At 36.0% G+C, this 16,714-nt stretch overlaps 1 protein-coding gene across 1 annotated transcript in view; it reads right to left on the bottom strand.

Annotated features, from left to right (window-relative positions):
• LOC109097716 (reticulon-4 receptor-like 1) overlaps positions 1-14,980 on the bottom strand; it is a 107,119-nt gene extending 92,139 nt beyond the window's left edge. Inside the window, exon 1 of the mRNA XM_042732943.1 lies at positions 14,451-14,980. Within this exon, the coding sequence (XP_042588877.1) occupies positions 14,451-14,463 (13 nt within the window). The 5' untranslated portion in view covers positions 14,464-14,980. The remainder of the gene's footprint in view (positions 1-14,450) is intronic.
• Positions 14,981-16,714: the final 1,734 nt, after the last annotated feature.

Below are 16,714 nucleotides of genomic sequence, written 5' to 3'. Positions count from 1 at the left end.
ACGAGAAAAATAAGGTGGATAGCAAGGCAGGTAACCACGACTGGCTAGTTTGATGGTTTTAAAGAGATTTTTAACAAGCAAAACCACACCAGCAAAAACAATGTGAGCTACATTACCTACTAGGTTTTAACATGGCTCAGTTTTATAAGCTTAGTCCTGTTTTCTTTCTCCTCCAGACATACACACTCCTGGTACACTCCTGCAGTACAACCTTAATATATGTAGACATGTCAGAGTTTAGTTAGCAGTCGTTTTTCTCTTTCTAGCATCTGCAGGGACCAGACTCAACTGAATCCCCAGGTCTCAGAGGAGTAAGGAAAAAGCAGCAATCTACTGTACAATCCCTCTCCCTCCCCCTCCCCCTCTTTCCATATGTCTCTGTTTGGAATATGACCCTGTTTCTGTTTTTCTTTACTATTTCCATGGAAATTTTACATTTTAGCAAATTTGTGGCTAATTTATATGAATTTGTACAATCTCATTTGTATATTTATAACTGTTTACGCCACACTAATGTTTTTTTTTTTCTTTTCTTTTCTAAAACTTCTAAACTTTTGTAAAAATTACTTCGTAGTAATAATGCCCACAGTGCCAAAACCACTTCAAAGTGGTTTGCTCAATAGTGCAACAGCAGTGCCACCAGTAGCCCCTCACTGCAGAACACAAGATCCAGGGGGCTTGGTTGGATCCACATCTAGGGGGTGGAGATTGGTAGGTTTAGGGATCAGGGGGTGGAGACTGGTAGTTTTGGGTATATGTAAGGTGGGAGGAGTTGGATCTGGATACAACCACGCCCCCTGGAACTTGTGTACTGTAATGAGGTCCATCTCAGTGCCACAGACCGATCGCTTCCATGCTACACTTCATTGATGCTGTCATTGGTGCTAAAGGAGAAATGAACAAGTGCATAAATTAACATACTTTAAAGAACTTGAACTTATCTGTTTTGCAAATCCTTTTTTTGACTGATCTTAGGAAATATTCTAATATTTTAAAATACTGGATTTTTAACTTTCATGAGCTGTTAGCTCTAATCATCAAAATTAAAACAAACCAAAAAATATTTTTAAATGTTTTACTTTACATGAATCTAGAATATATGAAAGTTTCACTTTTTGAAATAAGTTACAAAAAAAAACTTTTTTCCACAATATTCAAATTTTTTTCTTTTTACTAAGCATTGTTGCACAACTACAACATCTCTCTTTCTGGAGATGACTGCTGTTGCTGTTGATGTTACATCTATCTAGTTCAGAATTGCATGTTTCTAGTTTGACATTTGCACCAGCTGTCCCTAAGGCCTTCCCAGCAGCCTCTGCCTCACTTTCCCCTAAGGAGTGGTGTCGCAGTGGCATGCAGTAAGTCATACACACACACACACACACTTGTGTAAATGTACACATCCAACCACCTCATTGTTCTTGCTATCTAAGACAAAGCTTCACATCTTTATCTACAGGGAAGGCACTGCTCTCCACTCTCACTCTATCTCTGTATCCCATTTATAAACATCAGCTCCTGGTAGATTCTATCTGTTAGTGAGAACTCCTTCAGATGGACTAATCTAGGTGCTGCAGTATCAATTTCCACAAGCCTCTCTGGCAACGCAGCAGTGCTCACAAAATGTGCTCACTAGTACAATGATCATATCAGTTTGCTGCAAACACAGTAACTGCTTTAAGTCTATATACAGTATAATATTCAATGGAAATGAGTTGCCAAACCTTATATTTTGTTACTGTTATTTGCATTTCCTAAAAGAATGTGTGCAACCCTCTAGGATCAAAGCCTAAAGGTCACCTTGTTCATTTTTTATTTTTTATTTTTTGCAAGTTTACTAAAAAGATTTGTCAAATTTACTTCAAACCTGTATGTATGGAAGCCAGTTTCTGCCTTGGAGTAAAAAGGGGGGGGGGGGGGGGGGGTGTTGTATATCTCACAATTATGACTCTATTTCTCGTATTTCTGATTTTATATCTCCCAACTGTGACTTTATATTTTACAATTCTGAACTTACAGCTCACTGTGACTATATCTCACAGTTTCAACAGTATATTTCTCAGTGTGAATGTATTTCTTATTTCAAATTTCCGCTCATAATTTCCTTTCTTATTTTTTTACTCTGATGTGGAAACAGGTTTCCATTCAAGATGTTTACAAAACATATGACCATAAAAGCAGTATTAGGTTATTAGAATTAACTAAAACTATAAAAAAAAAACTTTTGTTAATTGAAGTAAAGCTGAAATAAAATAAAATAAAATATAAATATTAGATGAGAAAAATAAATTAAAATTAGAAATGTTACATTTGCAACTAAAGTAAATAAGTTTAGGCTGAAGTACTGAAATTACTAACTATAAATTACTAACCCAAAATGGCAATGTTTATATATATATATATATATATATATATATATATATATATATATATATATATATATATATATATAAAAACACACACAAAAACTAAATTAATAAAACTTTAACTAAAATTTAATTTCTAAAATAAATAAATAAATAAATAAATAAAGTCAGTGCAGTGTTAATTAATATTATAAATATTATAATTTAAATTAATTTTGTAATTAAAAGTATATCAATAAAAACTATCATAGTATATAAAAATACTTAAATAATGCTGCATAAAAGAAATGACTCGTGCTTCAAGTGACTCAAGTCTTTTGAAGTTATACAATAGCTTTTTTTTAGGAAAAGGTTGCATGTGCAAACAAGTTGGTTTGTCAAGATGCATTGTACCACATTTGAAATGACATTAAGATTTTAAGTGAACAATTACTTAAATTTCAGTAATAACAGAATTGTGATTTTTGGATGCACAATACCTTTAATATCAGCAGAAAAGGCCATTTACAGCTTTGTTAACTGATTAAAACATTGTGGTTTGGTATTGTTTGCTTTGAGCTGGTCTAACTGGTGTGATAGAATGTATTCTATTGCTTCCTTTCTTTCTCTTTCTCCTTCCCTCATTCTCTGTCTGTCCTGGCTGGTATTCCTTTACAAAGGATGCTCTCTAAACCAACAGAGCAAAGCCTGAAATGGCTGATACCTGTTTACCTAACAACACTTACATTTCTCCTGCCTTCCTTCTCTGCAGAGGTTTTAGTATGTGAGCCTCTCTTTGACAGACTAACTCAACGGGGAAGAAAACATAAAACAGCATGAAATTTCACACAAAATGATAACTCCAAGCTAAAAGTATAAACAAGGTTTTTCACTGTTTTCATCTGGAAAGTAAAGAACAGTTTTTCAGAGCTGTGATATAACAGCAAATCATTTTAAGGATTCGTTTAAAGGCAAGTTTAAAAATGGTACACGTGTATGAACTATATCTTAAAATGCACTTTTTATATAAAAGAACTGTTAAATACATCTAAAGGCAGGAGGTAAAAATGCAGTCTGGCATCCTTCATATCAAGTCCTAAATACGTAAAGACATAAAATGTTTGTGTGGCTCCTAAAAATAGTATGCAGACTGTCAAAGTCCCAATATCAGAGTTAAAAGAGTAAGCTACCAGTTAAAAAAATGTTTTGTATTTTTGAAAGATGTCTCCTATGTTCACCAAGGCTGCATATTTATTTGATCAAATACAGCAAAACGGTAATATTGTGAAATATTATAATAATTAGAAATAACGATTTTCTATTTTAAAATATTTGAAAATGTAATTTATTCCTGTGATGGCAAAGCTGAATTGCCATCAGCTTTGCTATCACAGGTGTTGCTTAATATTTTTGTGGAAACCGTGATATACATACATATATATATATATATATATATATATATATATATATATATATATATATATATATATATATATATATATATATATATAATTCTTTGATAAGTAGTAGGTAAAAACAAACAGCATTTATTTAAAAATAGCAGTCTTTTGTAACATTAAAAAGTATTTACTGTCATTTTTAATCAATTTAATACTTCACTCTTAAAAAAGTTAGCAGAAAAGTTCATTTATTTCAGTAATTCAACTCAAATTGTGAAACTCGTGTATTAAATAAATTCAATGTAGACAGACTGAAGTAGTTTACGTCTTTGGTTCTTTGTGATGATTTTGGCTCACATTTAACAAAAACCCACCAATTCACTATCTCAACAAATTAGAATACTTCATAAAAAAAAACATTTTTAGTGAATTGTTGGCCTTCTGGAAAGTATGTTCATTTACTGTACATGTACTCAATACTTGGTAGGGGCTCATTTTGCTTTAACTACTGCCTCAATTCTGCGTGGCGTGGAGGTGATCAGTCTGTGGCACTGCTGAGGTGGTATGGAAGCCCAGATTTCTTTGACAGTGGCCTTCAGCTCATCTGCATTTTTTGGACTTTTGTTTCTCATTTTCCTCTTGACATTACCCCATAGATTCTCTCTGGGGTTCAGGTCTGGTGAATTTGCTGGCCAGTCAAGCACACAGACACCATGGTCATTTAACCAACTTTTGGTGCTTTTGGCAGTGTGGGCTTGTGCCAAATCCTGCTCGAAAATGAAATCAGCATCTTCAAAAAGCTGGCCAGCAGAAGGTAGCATGAAGTGCTCCAAAATTTCTTGGTAAATGGGTGCAGTGACTTTGGTTTTCAAAAAACACAAAGGACCAACACCAGCAGATGACATTGCACCCCAAATCATCACAGACTGCGGAAACTTAACACTGGACTTCAAGCAACTTGGGCTTCTCCACCCTTCCTCCAGACTCTAGGACCTTGGTTCCAAATGAAATACAAAACTTGCTCTCATCTGAAAAGAGAACTTTGGACCACTGGGCAACAGTTCAGTTCTTCTTCTCCTTAGCCCAGCTAAGACGCCTCTGACGTTTACTGTGGTTCAGCAAATTCCTTGACACATCTGTGTGTGGATCCTCTTGATGCCTTGACCCCAGCCTCAGTCCATTCCTTGTGAAATTCACTCAAATTCTTGAATCAATTTTGCTTGACAATCCTCATAAGGCTGTGGTTCTCTTGTTTGGTTGTGCATCTTTTTCTTCCTTTTTCCTTCCACTCAACTTTCTGTTAACATGCTTGGATACAGCACTCTGCGAACAGCCAGCTTCTTTGGCAATGAATGTCTGTGGCTTACCCTCCTTGTGAAGGGTGTCAATGACTGTCTTCTGGACAACTGTCAGATCAGCAATCTTTCCCATGATTGTGTAGCCTAGTGAACCAAACCTGAGAGACAATTTTGAATGCTCAGGAAACCTTTGCAGGTGTTTTGAGTTGATTAGCTGATTGCAATGTCACCATATTCTAATTTGTTGAGAGTGAATTGGTGGGTTTTTTTTAAATGTGAGCCAAAATCATCACAATTAAAAGAACCAAAGACTTAAACTACTTCAGTCTGTGTGCACTAAATTTATTTAATACACAAGTTTCACAATTTGAGTTGAATTACTGAAATAAATTAACTTTTCCACAACATTCTAATTTATTGAGATGCACGTCTATATATAGAGTGATTCATTTATAATTTGTAACCTGTGATGGTTGAACTGTAAAAAATTATTTTTTCAAAGATTACAGGTGTTTTACAATCATTTTTTCAGCTTCAAAATGTCACGTTTAATTCAGTGCTGTTACTTTGTAATCATTTGTGAAATATACTAGCAGTTTCTAAATAAAAACTGTTTCAAAGTCAATTCTACACTCATTTTTTTTTCAGTGTAGTTAAACAACCATAATGCGCTATATGTCTTTGTGTGCAGGTTAAGAAGTATCAGAGTCAGGTTCATCATCATCATCACTGGCTGTCAGGTCAGATCCTCCAGCTGAGCACCAGCTCTGGCACTAGCACTAGCACCTGCCTAAGGCTCCATTTGGGAAAAGCACCCTGAACACTCCCTGACAGGCTGCCCGGTCTAAGGCAGGAAGGTAACATGTGCCCTAAAATACAGGTTGAAAATAAGCAGGCAGTTCTATAAACTCTGCGTGCTTTGCCGTCCTTAGCCATCTCTGTTAGCTCGGTGTCAGGCCACATCAGGAAAGGCCTGACAAGACAAGAGAGATAGAGGGAAGAGAGGAAAAGATGCCACAGAAATGGACAGTCCTTTCCTCATCTTGTCTCCCAAAATAAAACATGGGCAACACTCAAAGCGACTGCTGACATGTTAGCCTCCGATTTGGCAGCAAAGAACGTCCTCTCACATTATTTCCACGAGCTAATTTTCTGTGGAGTCCGAGATGTGTTTGAACACGTCTTTACGTCATGTCTCAAGGAAAGTGAAGGCTGCCATGTCAAATCTCAGAACTGGATGGCTCCTGTCAAACACTCTTGATGTTCAAGGTGTGTATTTCCTCCAGCCTTCAGTTGAGATACAAATGTCTGGGAGGAAAAGAGGGGTAAAACACACAGACCCGACGTCCTTGTTCTGTCTTTTAACAGACTGTGATAATGAGCGCTCAATTTTTAAACTGTCAGGATCAAGGCGAAGCTCTCATCTTTTCTGAATGCAGTAAATCATGCAGAACCTCATGGACAAAGTATTCACTTCAGATGGTGCAGTTCAAATGAGCACATTCTGTATTTTAACTCACCTTCATTAAAGCAACTGGGAAGACTTCAGAGCAGGCAAAATGGTCCAGCGGTGTTCATTATGTAAGTTTGTGACTATTATCATATGAAGTATGCAGAGACATTGCTAGGCCAGTGTTGAAGCGGCTGAATCCTTTCAGGGTTATTTTAGTATTACTGTAATATTTTTTATTATAGTAGTATTTATTAATATTTTGAATTAGCTTTCATTTTTATATTTACAGTTTTAATTTTAGTTTTTAATAATTTTGTATTCATTTTTGACTTTACAAAATATTAGTATATTAGTTTTAATCATTCTTGTGTTGTATTTTCTGGAAAATGAGTCACATTTGACTAAAATTGCACAGATAAGTCAACTTTATTTTTATATTCAGAAATAATGTAATATACCTTGAAATGTCCAAATGCTATAAACACTATAAACATGCATTTTAGTTCCTCTCACTCCACAACAAATCCTATACATTTAATGGTATTCAGAACAGAACAAGAATGAAAAATGTAAGTATAAAACAAACATAAATTATAGTGGCATTCATTATAAACAACATTTATTTTAGACGCCAAGCCTAAACAAACTCATTCATAGTGAAACTAAAACTTATGACGTGTGAGAAATGCACTATACACGTAAACTTGGGCTCACATACCGCTCTCATTCACCAAAAATATATGTGTTTTGCGTGCTTGACATTAATTGCATTATATAAGTCGCTTTGGAATATAAATTGTTGCACGTTTCAGATGATTAAAAATGTGACTTATATTTTGGAAAATACAGTACTTTATTTCCAGGCCAGTTTTTTAAGTATAGGTTTTTTAACCTAATATTTAGATTTCAATTATATTTAAGATTTATTTCAGTTAATATCTTTGACCCTGAAATATTGCTTTACAGCCCGAAGTGGTCAACATAAAATGCGTTCTCATATATCAACTGACATACTGTGTTAACAGCTGCAGTTGCACTCGGTCTAATAAAAACAATGATATTCTTCAGAGAGATAAACTCAAGACCTTTGTAGTCCCTTAGTGGAAAAAAAAACTATGCCAACCAAGGAGTCAGAGTTTGGCTGGTTAACTGGTAGATAATTCTTACTTGTTGAGCCCTGAACATATAAAATCACAAATGTTTCATATATTGTAGTTTTTTGGGGGGCCTGTGATTGATTTTTGTTTTTTAGGGATCTCATCCAGGGGTCCTCCACTGGCTGAGCAGCTGCCTGAGGTGAATGGGAATGCTAATAGACAGCTTTCTCCAGGTATTACAGACCTCCTTATTTTGACCTTTGTGTCTTTTATGTCAAGTAAGGTTTCTAAAAGTTGTAGGCAATTGACAAAGAGCAGGATCATTTTCTACTTTCACCCCCAGCTCACTCGACTCCAAGTTAATAAAATGGAAATCTTATGCAGGAAGTACTCTTCTCCGCTGTACAAACAGGGAGACAGCTAGCTGACAAGCACAAACAGAACCCAGCATCGTGCCTTCCCGTTTCCAAAGGGAGCTCACGTCACAGATGACCTTTCGCCGTACGGTTCGCCTCTTCTCCCGTTAATACATCATTAATCTCTCAATAGGCGGTGACACGGCAGACCTCTGCCGAAAGATTATTGTTTGCTTTTTCTCTCGTTGACTCCTAATTATCATCAGCTAATGACCGCGCCTTCCTACCCTTCAGATTTAATTAACACTCCAAAGAGAAAAAGAGGGCCAAATGTTTGCTGAGAGTTTGGGTTAATCATCTGTATGACACAGTAAAGGGGTCAGACTTGGCCGGGATCTATTTTTATGATTCTAGAAATGCTAAATATGAGCATACTGTGGTGATTATCCAGCAGTGAGGTGAACGGCGATGAATAAAAACATTTTTAAGAAGATGTGACATATATACAAATGGGTTCATGGTTTTGCCCTTTTCTGAACAACATTTATATGACTCAGTGAATAATGTTAGAAAAACAGTGCATTTACTCATATACTTGTGCAATTAAGCCTGTTTTACACATATTGTGTCTGCACTTTAGATTTTAATGAAACCGTAATGAAAATGAAGTTACAACATGGGTTAGTTTGATTCTCAAGGCTTTGATTTAATTCAATTGATATATGTGCAATGTTTTATTATGGATGTTCAAGTTTTTTGTGCCCCTCTCTCTAATTATTATTTTTCTTAAATACAATTCTGTGATTTTATACTGATTTATTACAACAATAACAGTAGTACAACAGTGATATTTCGCATAATATTTTTATAGCAATAATATATTTTTTATTTTAGTCTCTGTCTCTCTCTCTCTCTCTCTCTCTCTCTCTCTATCTCTCTCTCTTCTCTTTCTATATATATATATATATATATATATATATATATATATATATATATATATATATATATTCAAACAATATATTTTTTCCACAACATTTCATGCAATAAACTGTAAAAATATAGAGTAGATATACAGTATATTAATGTTGACATTTGTTCATTAAACAGTGGAAAAATTATAAATTTTGACAATATGTTGCAAACAACTAATATTTAGGTTAATCTTGGTACATTTAGGGTTTACATTAGTTAGCCACCATATTGAAGGGATAGTTTATCAAGAAATTAATATTCTGGCATTATTTACTCATGCTCATGTCTTTCCTGTGGATCACAAAAGACAATATTTTTTACAATGTCCTTTTTTTAAGTGTTTTTTTATACAACGTTTGCGTTTCACAAAAGAAACTTGTAAGATTTTTAATTTTAGGGGAACTACCCCTTTAAGTGTTACAATTTCTCACATTCATTTTTCTAAACACTACATAGGTCAAATATACGAAACATTATTTATGCGTCATACCTGATGCTAACATATCCATTTATATCAGTACACAGTATGTCTTTAATTACGATCACTGAGTTTCCGTAAGGCTCCCGTTCCAATCCAATTAGCCACATATGAAGGTCACTGGCTGTACATAAGACCTGTTGAACAATCATTTAGAGCCTCTTAATCACTTCCAAATTGATCAGTCACTTACAGCTCTATTTTAGTGAACAAAGTGTGCTTTCCACATGCTAATGGTTGGCCACATGCAGCATGTATGCCTCCGGCCACAAACACCTACAAACATAGAAATGCTTAGAAATTATCAAGTGAGGACTTGCACACTTGCACTGAATCATTATTAAGAGTAGGTTCACAATCTGGCGGGGATGAGAGATTTTCTCGGCCACAGGTGGGGGGTGTACGTGGCTCTATTTCTTTCTGGCTGTGTGTGAAATCTCTGACTAAACGAGCTTTCAACTGAACGAGCTATTAAAATGGGCCGACGAGCCGCACCGGCTCACTGCCCAGCCAGTAGCACTTTGTATGGTAAGTAGCCTCCTGTTTCCTGCCTGCGCTTCAGCCAATATAATTTTTTGTGTTTCAACCCTTTATTTAATCTGAGCTGCTTCTACTCCGAGGCTGAGGCTCTCACGCAGGTGGAGGGATAATGGAAAAAGAGGTGCCATATTGTGGAGAACCTGAAGCAATCTGGGGTTAAGAGAGGGTATCGCAAAAGTGGGTAGAAAAAGAAACCAGCTCATTACGGCAAGCAGCTAGTGGGCCAGATCCATGGTCTCGTCTGCCAAAAAAACAGGAGCCTTTTGGCCCGCAGAATCATCTCGTCTACATTTAACATCTCTATCTTATGGTTCTGTGGGGATTCGATGAACTCACAAGCAGCATTAGGGAAAGAAAGCATGAATTTACTCATTTGTCACTTATAACAACCTGTGCTTTTCATACATGGTGCCATTGTGAGTACCTTGAGCAAACTGTCAAATGTGCAATTATTACCTAAAGGTGCTACTTCTACCTGACCTGACCCTTTAAAGGGATTGTTCATTGGGATTGGGTTAACTTTGCCTTTATATATATCTATCTTCCTAACTATTATATGACTACTTATCCACCTGTCTTTCAATCTGTCTATCTATGTACATATATGACTACCTGTCCTTCTGTATGTCTGGCTATATCTATCTATCTATCTATCTATCTATCTATCTATCTATCTATCTATCTATCTATCTTATATGTACATTTTTCACTGCCTTTATAACTGTCTGTATGTCTATCTAATGTATCTGTCTCTCTGTCTCTTTGTCTGCCTACTTGTCTGTCTATCTATCTATGAGTTTATCTATCTGTCTGTCTGGCATCTCACTCCATCTCACACATCGAGATCATGGGTTTCATTCCCAAGGAATGTACAAACCAATAACAAGTATCAGCCAATTGCATAAATATAAAAAAAAATAATATGCTAAATTCCCATATGGCATCTAAGACTAAATGAGCCACTTAGACACCCACTTAATGCAGTTTTAATTGGAATTGTGTTGCTCTATAATGTGTCACCACCAGTCAAAACCCTGTAAGCAGTAAAACCACACATTATCAGACACAGACATACAGCTCTCCTGTAAACACATCTGTGCTGCTCACCATTATTATGCATTCAATACCCTTTTCTGTACCCCGGGGCTGTAAGCATAGACCCCTACTGCTAGGAGCGGCAACAATAAACAGTCATAACTCCTTATCATTTTATTGTCTGTATTGTGTGTTTGCATTGAGGAGGGGCTCAGTGCCACCGCTGATGCAGAATGCTTTAAGCACACAAACAAATCCCCCCTCTCTCTTTCTCCATCCCATATTTTGCCTCAACTCAAACCCACACATTCTTTTGTAATGAGAAGAAAATGAGGAAGCGGTTCCCAGAGCAGGCTGGTTTGAAGCTGCAGGGTGAGCATTAGTAAAAGTGTTATGACTCCGCTGTCACTCCTCAGAGGAAAAAATAACCGGATGGAGGAGGTTTTTTTTTTTAGGCAGGTACATAGCAGCAGAATGGCAGACGCCAAACCCAATGACAAAATATTTAAATTAAAGTAGTTCTTGCTGATATTGGAAAATATTTTAATTAAAATTGATGTGTGTGGGTAAGAAGTTGGGGTTTTGCCCACAAATATGACAAAAATTTACTTGTGAGGACATATAAAGTGGTTCAATATTTGAAACAAGCAAAATCATGTTTTGGTTTCCTTCTACTAATATCAACAAGTTTTTTTGAGGGTTAAGTTTAGGCACAGGTGGAGTTTTTTTTTTTTTTTTTTTTTTCAGAGAAGAGCCAATCATGATTTTGTCTGAACTATGAATAAAATATTAAAATTTAATAATTTATATTTTCTCATTTTATTTGTATTATCTTGTTATTTTAGTGGATAGAATAAGTAGCCTGGGCTAAATTAATTTCTTTGACATTTAAGCCCCATCCTCGCGAGCCGTGACTCCTTATCATGATTCTTAATTTGTCACGATAGGCTACATAAGAGGACTCTCTTTTCATTATTTTCCCACTTTAGCAAGTTAACTGAATAATGGAAATTCATTGTATATTTTAATAAACCCGCAAAAAAAAGGTGGTGGACTGAGTCACTGCTGGCTGAATTGAACATGCGATTTTCACATGAAGCGTATTTTTTCCCCTTCACCCAAAACAGCTCATACTACTGTTTCAACTATTAAAATGGTTCCTTTTGTATGTAATGGCAAAGTTATTATATTTCGTTTCTTTTTTTATTAAGTTAATTTATAAAAACGTTTGGAGAATTTTTGTTCGTTAACTATAAGTTTTTGTTTTTTAAAGTTACGACCAAGCAGCCAGCGGCGAGTGAACCTATGTTTGATCAATTTAGCCTTCTCAAATCATCACGACTTGCCTAAAATAAAATCTATAGATATAAAACAGTTCAAGCATATAACAATGTTTAAGTGTTAAATCTAGATAAATGTGTGCTATATCCAATAGTTTGCACGGAGAGTGGAAGCTAAAGCGTACTTTGCAGGAAATTTTTTTTCAGTGAATACGCCGTCATTTTTGCTCATAAAGGTAAGACTAGAGTAATACATCATTCGTAACTGTAAAGGGTCTACTTTTTGTGTGCACTCACAATATCAACAAAACGTTGTGCTTTTATAAAGTAAAGAAAATAAACATGATGCGCTTTCTGCCATCTCATCTTGAACAGGAGCGCTTCACAAAAATGAACCGAAACGCAGCGAATACATGCCTCACAGACATGATAAATACATCTAAAGAAAGCTTTAAATTACTACTTTAGGAAATAAAACAAACCAAAAACAAAAACTCTTTCATAATAATCATAATCCGTAAAGATGCACTTCTCTCTAAATGCGTGTCTAATGAGGAGATGCCGAGTCAGGATCGACAACTTCATTCTTGCGACACCAACTCAGAAAACACTATTTATTAGTATTTTACTATTTACTATTTATTTATCAATTTTTTCATGACTAATTGGTTGATGTCTAAAATATAAAAATAAGGAGAAGCCTAAAACAGGCCCAAGGCCCGGTCCACGTCTGAACTATGATGTGAAAATTTGCCCAAAGTGCAGCCTGAGGGGCATAAAATAGTCGGGGCCCATGGGCTGAAATGCAGGACTGTAGTTCGGCTACATCAGAAATAAGTTTCTCAGTTATTAGGAGAATAAGAAACTGGCTCTGATCTAGCACACATAGAACGATTTGACTGAAAATTTGTCAGAAGAGATGAAAGAAAAATAGAAAAATTGTGTTCATCTACGCAATTAGTAAAAAGAGGCGGCTTTTCTGCATTTTTTTTCTTTTTTTTACTCTTTGTACAGCAGTTATTGTTCAAATGTACTTTTAATGTAGAATATGTGTCACATAAATATATGAAATGTAGAACATATAAAAAAGTGCTTGTGGCTATGTTTATATCATTATCTTAATATGAAAACCATTGAATCTGTGAGAGGTCTACGCTTATGTAGCTAAAAAAAAACTATGTGTAAAGGTACAGGTTTTAAAATATAGTAAAACACATCAAAAACCAACATTTGAAGGCATTTGAACTGGTCCACACAATCACAAACAGCAAAACTGTTTTTGCTTTAGATCTAATAATGCAACAGGTTTAAGTGAGGGTGAAATTTAGTTGTAATACATAGTAAATATTGTTTTCGTATGAAAACCATTTAGTCTCTGAGATGTTCTTACAATGACAGCTTCAGAAGTCTGTATGTGTGTGTGTGTGTGTGTGTGTGTGTGTGTGTGAGCACGTCAAGAAAATTCGAAATTGCTCAAATATTATCATCCAAAATAATTAGCTACAACTAATTACAAAAAAGAGAAAGAAGACATAAGTAAAGTTAAACCCACAGCAAAAATGTCTACAAAAGTAAAACAGCACCTCTCTGTGGGCACACTTATGTGATCCATCAGATTTCATGACCTGGATGTTTCTTGAATTATTCCGTGCAAGATTTGTTTTGATATTTAGACAGTAGAGTAATATATTTCAATTTGTGTCCACATTATATGCCACGTATTAAGTACTGACATAGACAGCAAAATTCACGCACCTATAATTTATTGATGTGCGTGCAGCATATAGCTAAGAGTTCACAAACACTGGTCCCATGGGCGCCTGTCGCCATGCACCGCCTCTCTAGTCTTAAAAAAAGATCACTAACTGTGTTTTTTACTAGTACTAGTTAAGCGCGTGCAGTAAATAAGCTCTAGTAGTTGTCAGCTGCAGTGCGGCATCGCTTGTCTATTTTTAAGAATAATATTACGTGCTGTGTATTAATATTTCATCGGGGCACAGTCAAATGCTTAAAGAGCCAGACAAACCTGAAACTAACCTGGTTAAAAACCTCGTAAAGAGTTTCAGATATATAAACTCGGATGCGCGTGGAAGAGTCACGCGCGCAATGAACAGAAATGTAACCTACTTTCAGCATCACGCATTTGCTTGAACTGCACCAAAAACGCAATTATATAATCTAAAATGTTGATCTTACCTCGCCGGAACATCCTGAAGGTGCGGTGATGATGCGCTGTACTTTATCCCACTGTGATCGTCAAAATAAGCGTCTCATCTTTAATAATCCGTGTCATATGTGATAAAAGTTTGATCTGTTTTAATTATCTTCAAACGATCCACACCAAATAGGCTACAAATTCTTAACTCTTGACCCCTGGTCTCAGGTATCGATTAAGATGGAAAACAACATCGCCGACATAGAAGTCTCACAATCCCCGAGATTTTTTTAAAGAGAGACGACTCCGAGAGATGTCAGACAGAAATGTTTCATATAAGCTTCAGTTAGCAGTTATAAGAAGCTTTCAGACAGCCATAAGAAGAGCATTTAAAGTTTTGCAATATCAGTCGATGTGACGGGAAAGAAGCTTTCTGGTATTGTATACCACTTAAACGATGAGTCAGATGACTGTTCTGGTTAGAAACTGCGTTTGGATGCTGGAGATGCTCGGGTGGTTGACGGATCACAGGCGCCCGTGTCTCTTCAGGAGTCGGAAAGCTGGAGCACTACGGGAGGGAGGTGTGGAGGAGGGTATTTGCGATGCCCGATTCGTGAAAGAGCCATTCCTGTGATTCGGATCTTTTCAATGAATCAGTTGAATGGCTGACGAGCTCTCGAGCGGTTCTTGAACCGAGAACCGTCTATTTTTGGATTCGTATAAAGAAAACTGAAAAGTGACAGTAAGAGCGAAAGGTAATTAATTTTAATAGTCGCATACATGTTTAAAAATACAACGTACTGTTTGTGACTTAAAAGCGTGAAAGTTTGAACAGTGTGAATAAGAGTTGGGTTTAATGTATTAAATAGCCTAGAAACTGCAAAAAAAAAAAAAAAAAATACCTGTTCAATTGGATTTTAGTACTTTTTATGAGCTAAATCATGATGAAACTAATCTGAGAGACAGTGAATTGCAAAAAAAAAACACCATAATTAATAAAACTTACTAGAAAAGCATAAACATCAATGTGTCTTTCTTGGAACGTTTTATAGCAGGTAATATGCTACGAGGGGATGTCAGTGAGCGTTTGATGACGCAGTTACGCTGTGACGTATTAAAAGAATCTTTCGTTTTGTTTCTTTTGAACCGTTCAGTAAAATAGACAGTTCAAAAGAACCGATCAGCAGAATTAGAATCAGCATCACTAGAGGTTGTAGTACCAAATGAAAGACGGAGTTAGACCCTTTCCTGGCTCACTTTCATTCTAAAAATGTTTCCATCCTGCTTTCTCTTCCTCAGACGGACCTGCAGCTACAAGGAAATCTAATGTGTGTCCGTTTGTCCCAATGCCTGTCCAATGTTTTCTTTCTGAGCAGATGAAACTACCTGTCTGCTCTCACTTGCCCTCTGACGACAGAAAGATAGGAGGAGCGATCTTTCCCTGTTTTAGGGCTTTCGTTTTCCAAGATGAAGTCTTAAGAAAAAATATCCACTTGTTATATTAGCTATCACGAGTGTGGTGGGATTTAGTGATATATTTTTGAGTGTTTGATCATGATGGTATAAAGTCATCCATGTGATGAATTCCAATGTTTAAAGGACACAAGGAAAGAAAGATTTATTCTATTATAAATATCTAATCAATAATGGTAAATTTGTTTCAAATGAATTTATAGTGTACCATAATTAATATATGGTTTTGTGTTTTGTTTTTAGGATATGTATTTCTCTGGCTGTACCTAATAAATCTGCCATGACAGCAACGCCTATCTTCGCTGAGCCAAGTGGCCACAGTAAAAAGCTGTAAATCTCTGTGTCTGTGTAAGGTGAGAGTGTTAATGTCCCTGTGTCCTGTACGTCTCTGTGTAGGACAAAGGGGGTTAATGTCCCTATTCAGCATCATCTGACAAAAGCACCTGTCACATCAGGATCACACAATCCAGAAAGTAGTAGGGTCAATCACAAGGCCACTTTAATCCAGAGTAAAGAGGATAATGTTCCCCCTTTCCTCCCTCCCTCTCCCTCGGGGGACCCGGTATAGGATGGACACTGATAAATATAAATTGTTCTACCTCCCCGGTGGTGTCTTCCTTTCTCCATTTTGGTTTATCTCCAGCAGGCAGAAAAGTGAGGCTGCAGTTTAATCACATTGTACTTCGTAATACATTTAATTGGTTGCTGTTTATTGCATTATATTGAAAAAGCAGGCTAGATTTTCTTGAGAATTTTATCTTTGTTCCATTGAACAACAATGGTTTGGAAAAACATGAGAATGGGTAAATGAGGACTGGTAAATATTGTCTTA

Source organism: Cyprinus carpio, chromosome B10 (genome assembly GCF_018340385.1).
Source record: "Cyprinus carpio isolate SPL01 chromosome B10, ASM1834038v1, whole genome shotgun sequence".
In the NCBI taxonomy this organism is placed as follows: domain Eukaryota; kingdom Metazoa; phylum Chordata; class Actinopteri; order Cypriniformes; family Cyprinidae; genus Cyprinus; species Cyprinus carpio.
This window is presented reverse-complemented; position numbering and strand designations above follow the sequence as displayed.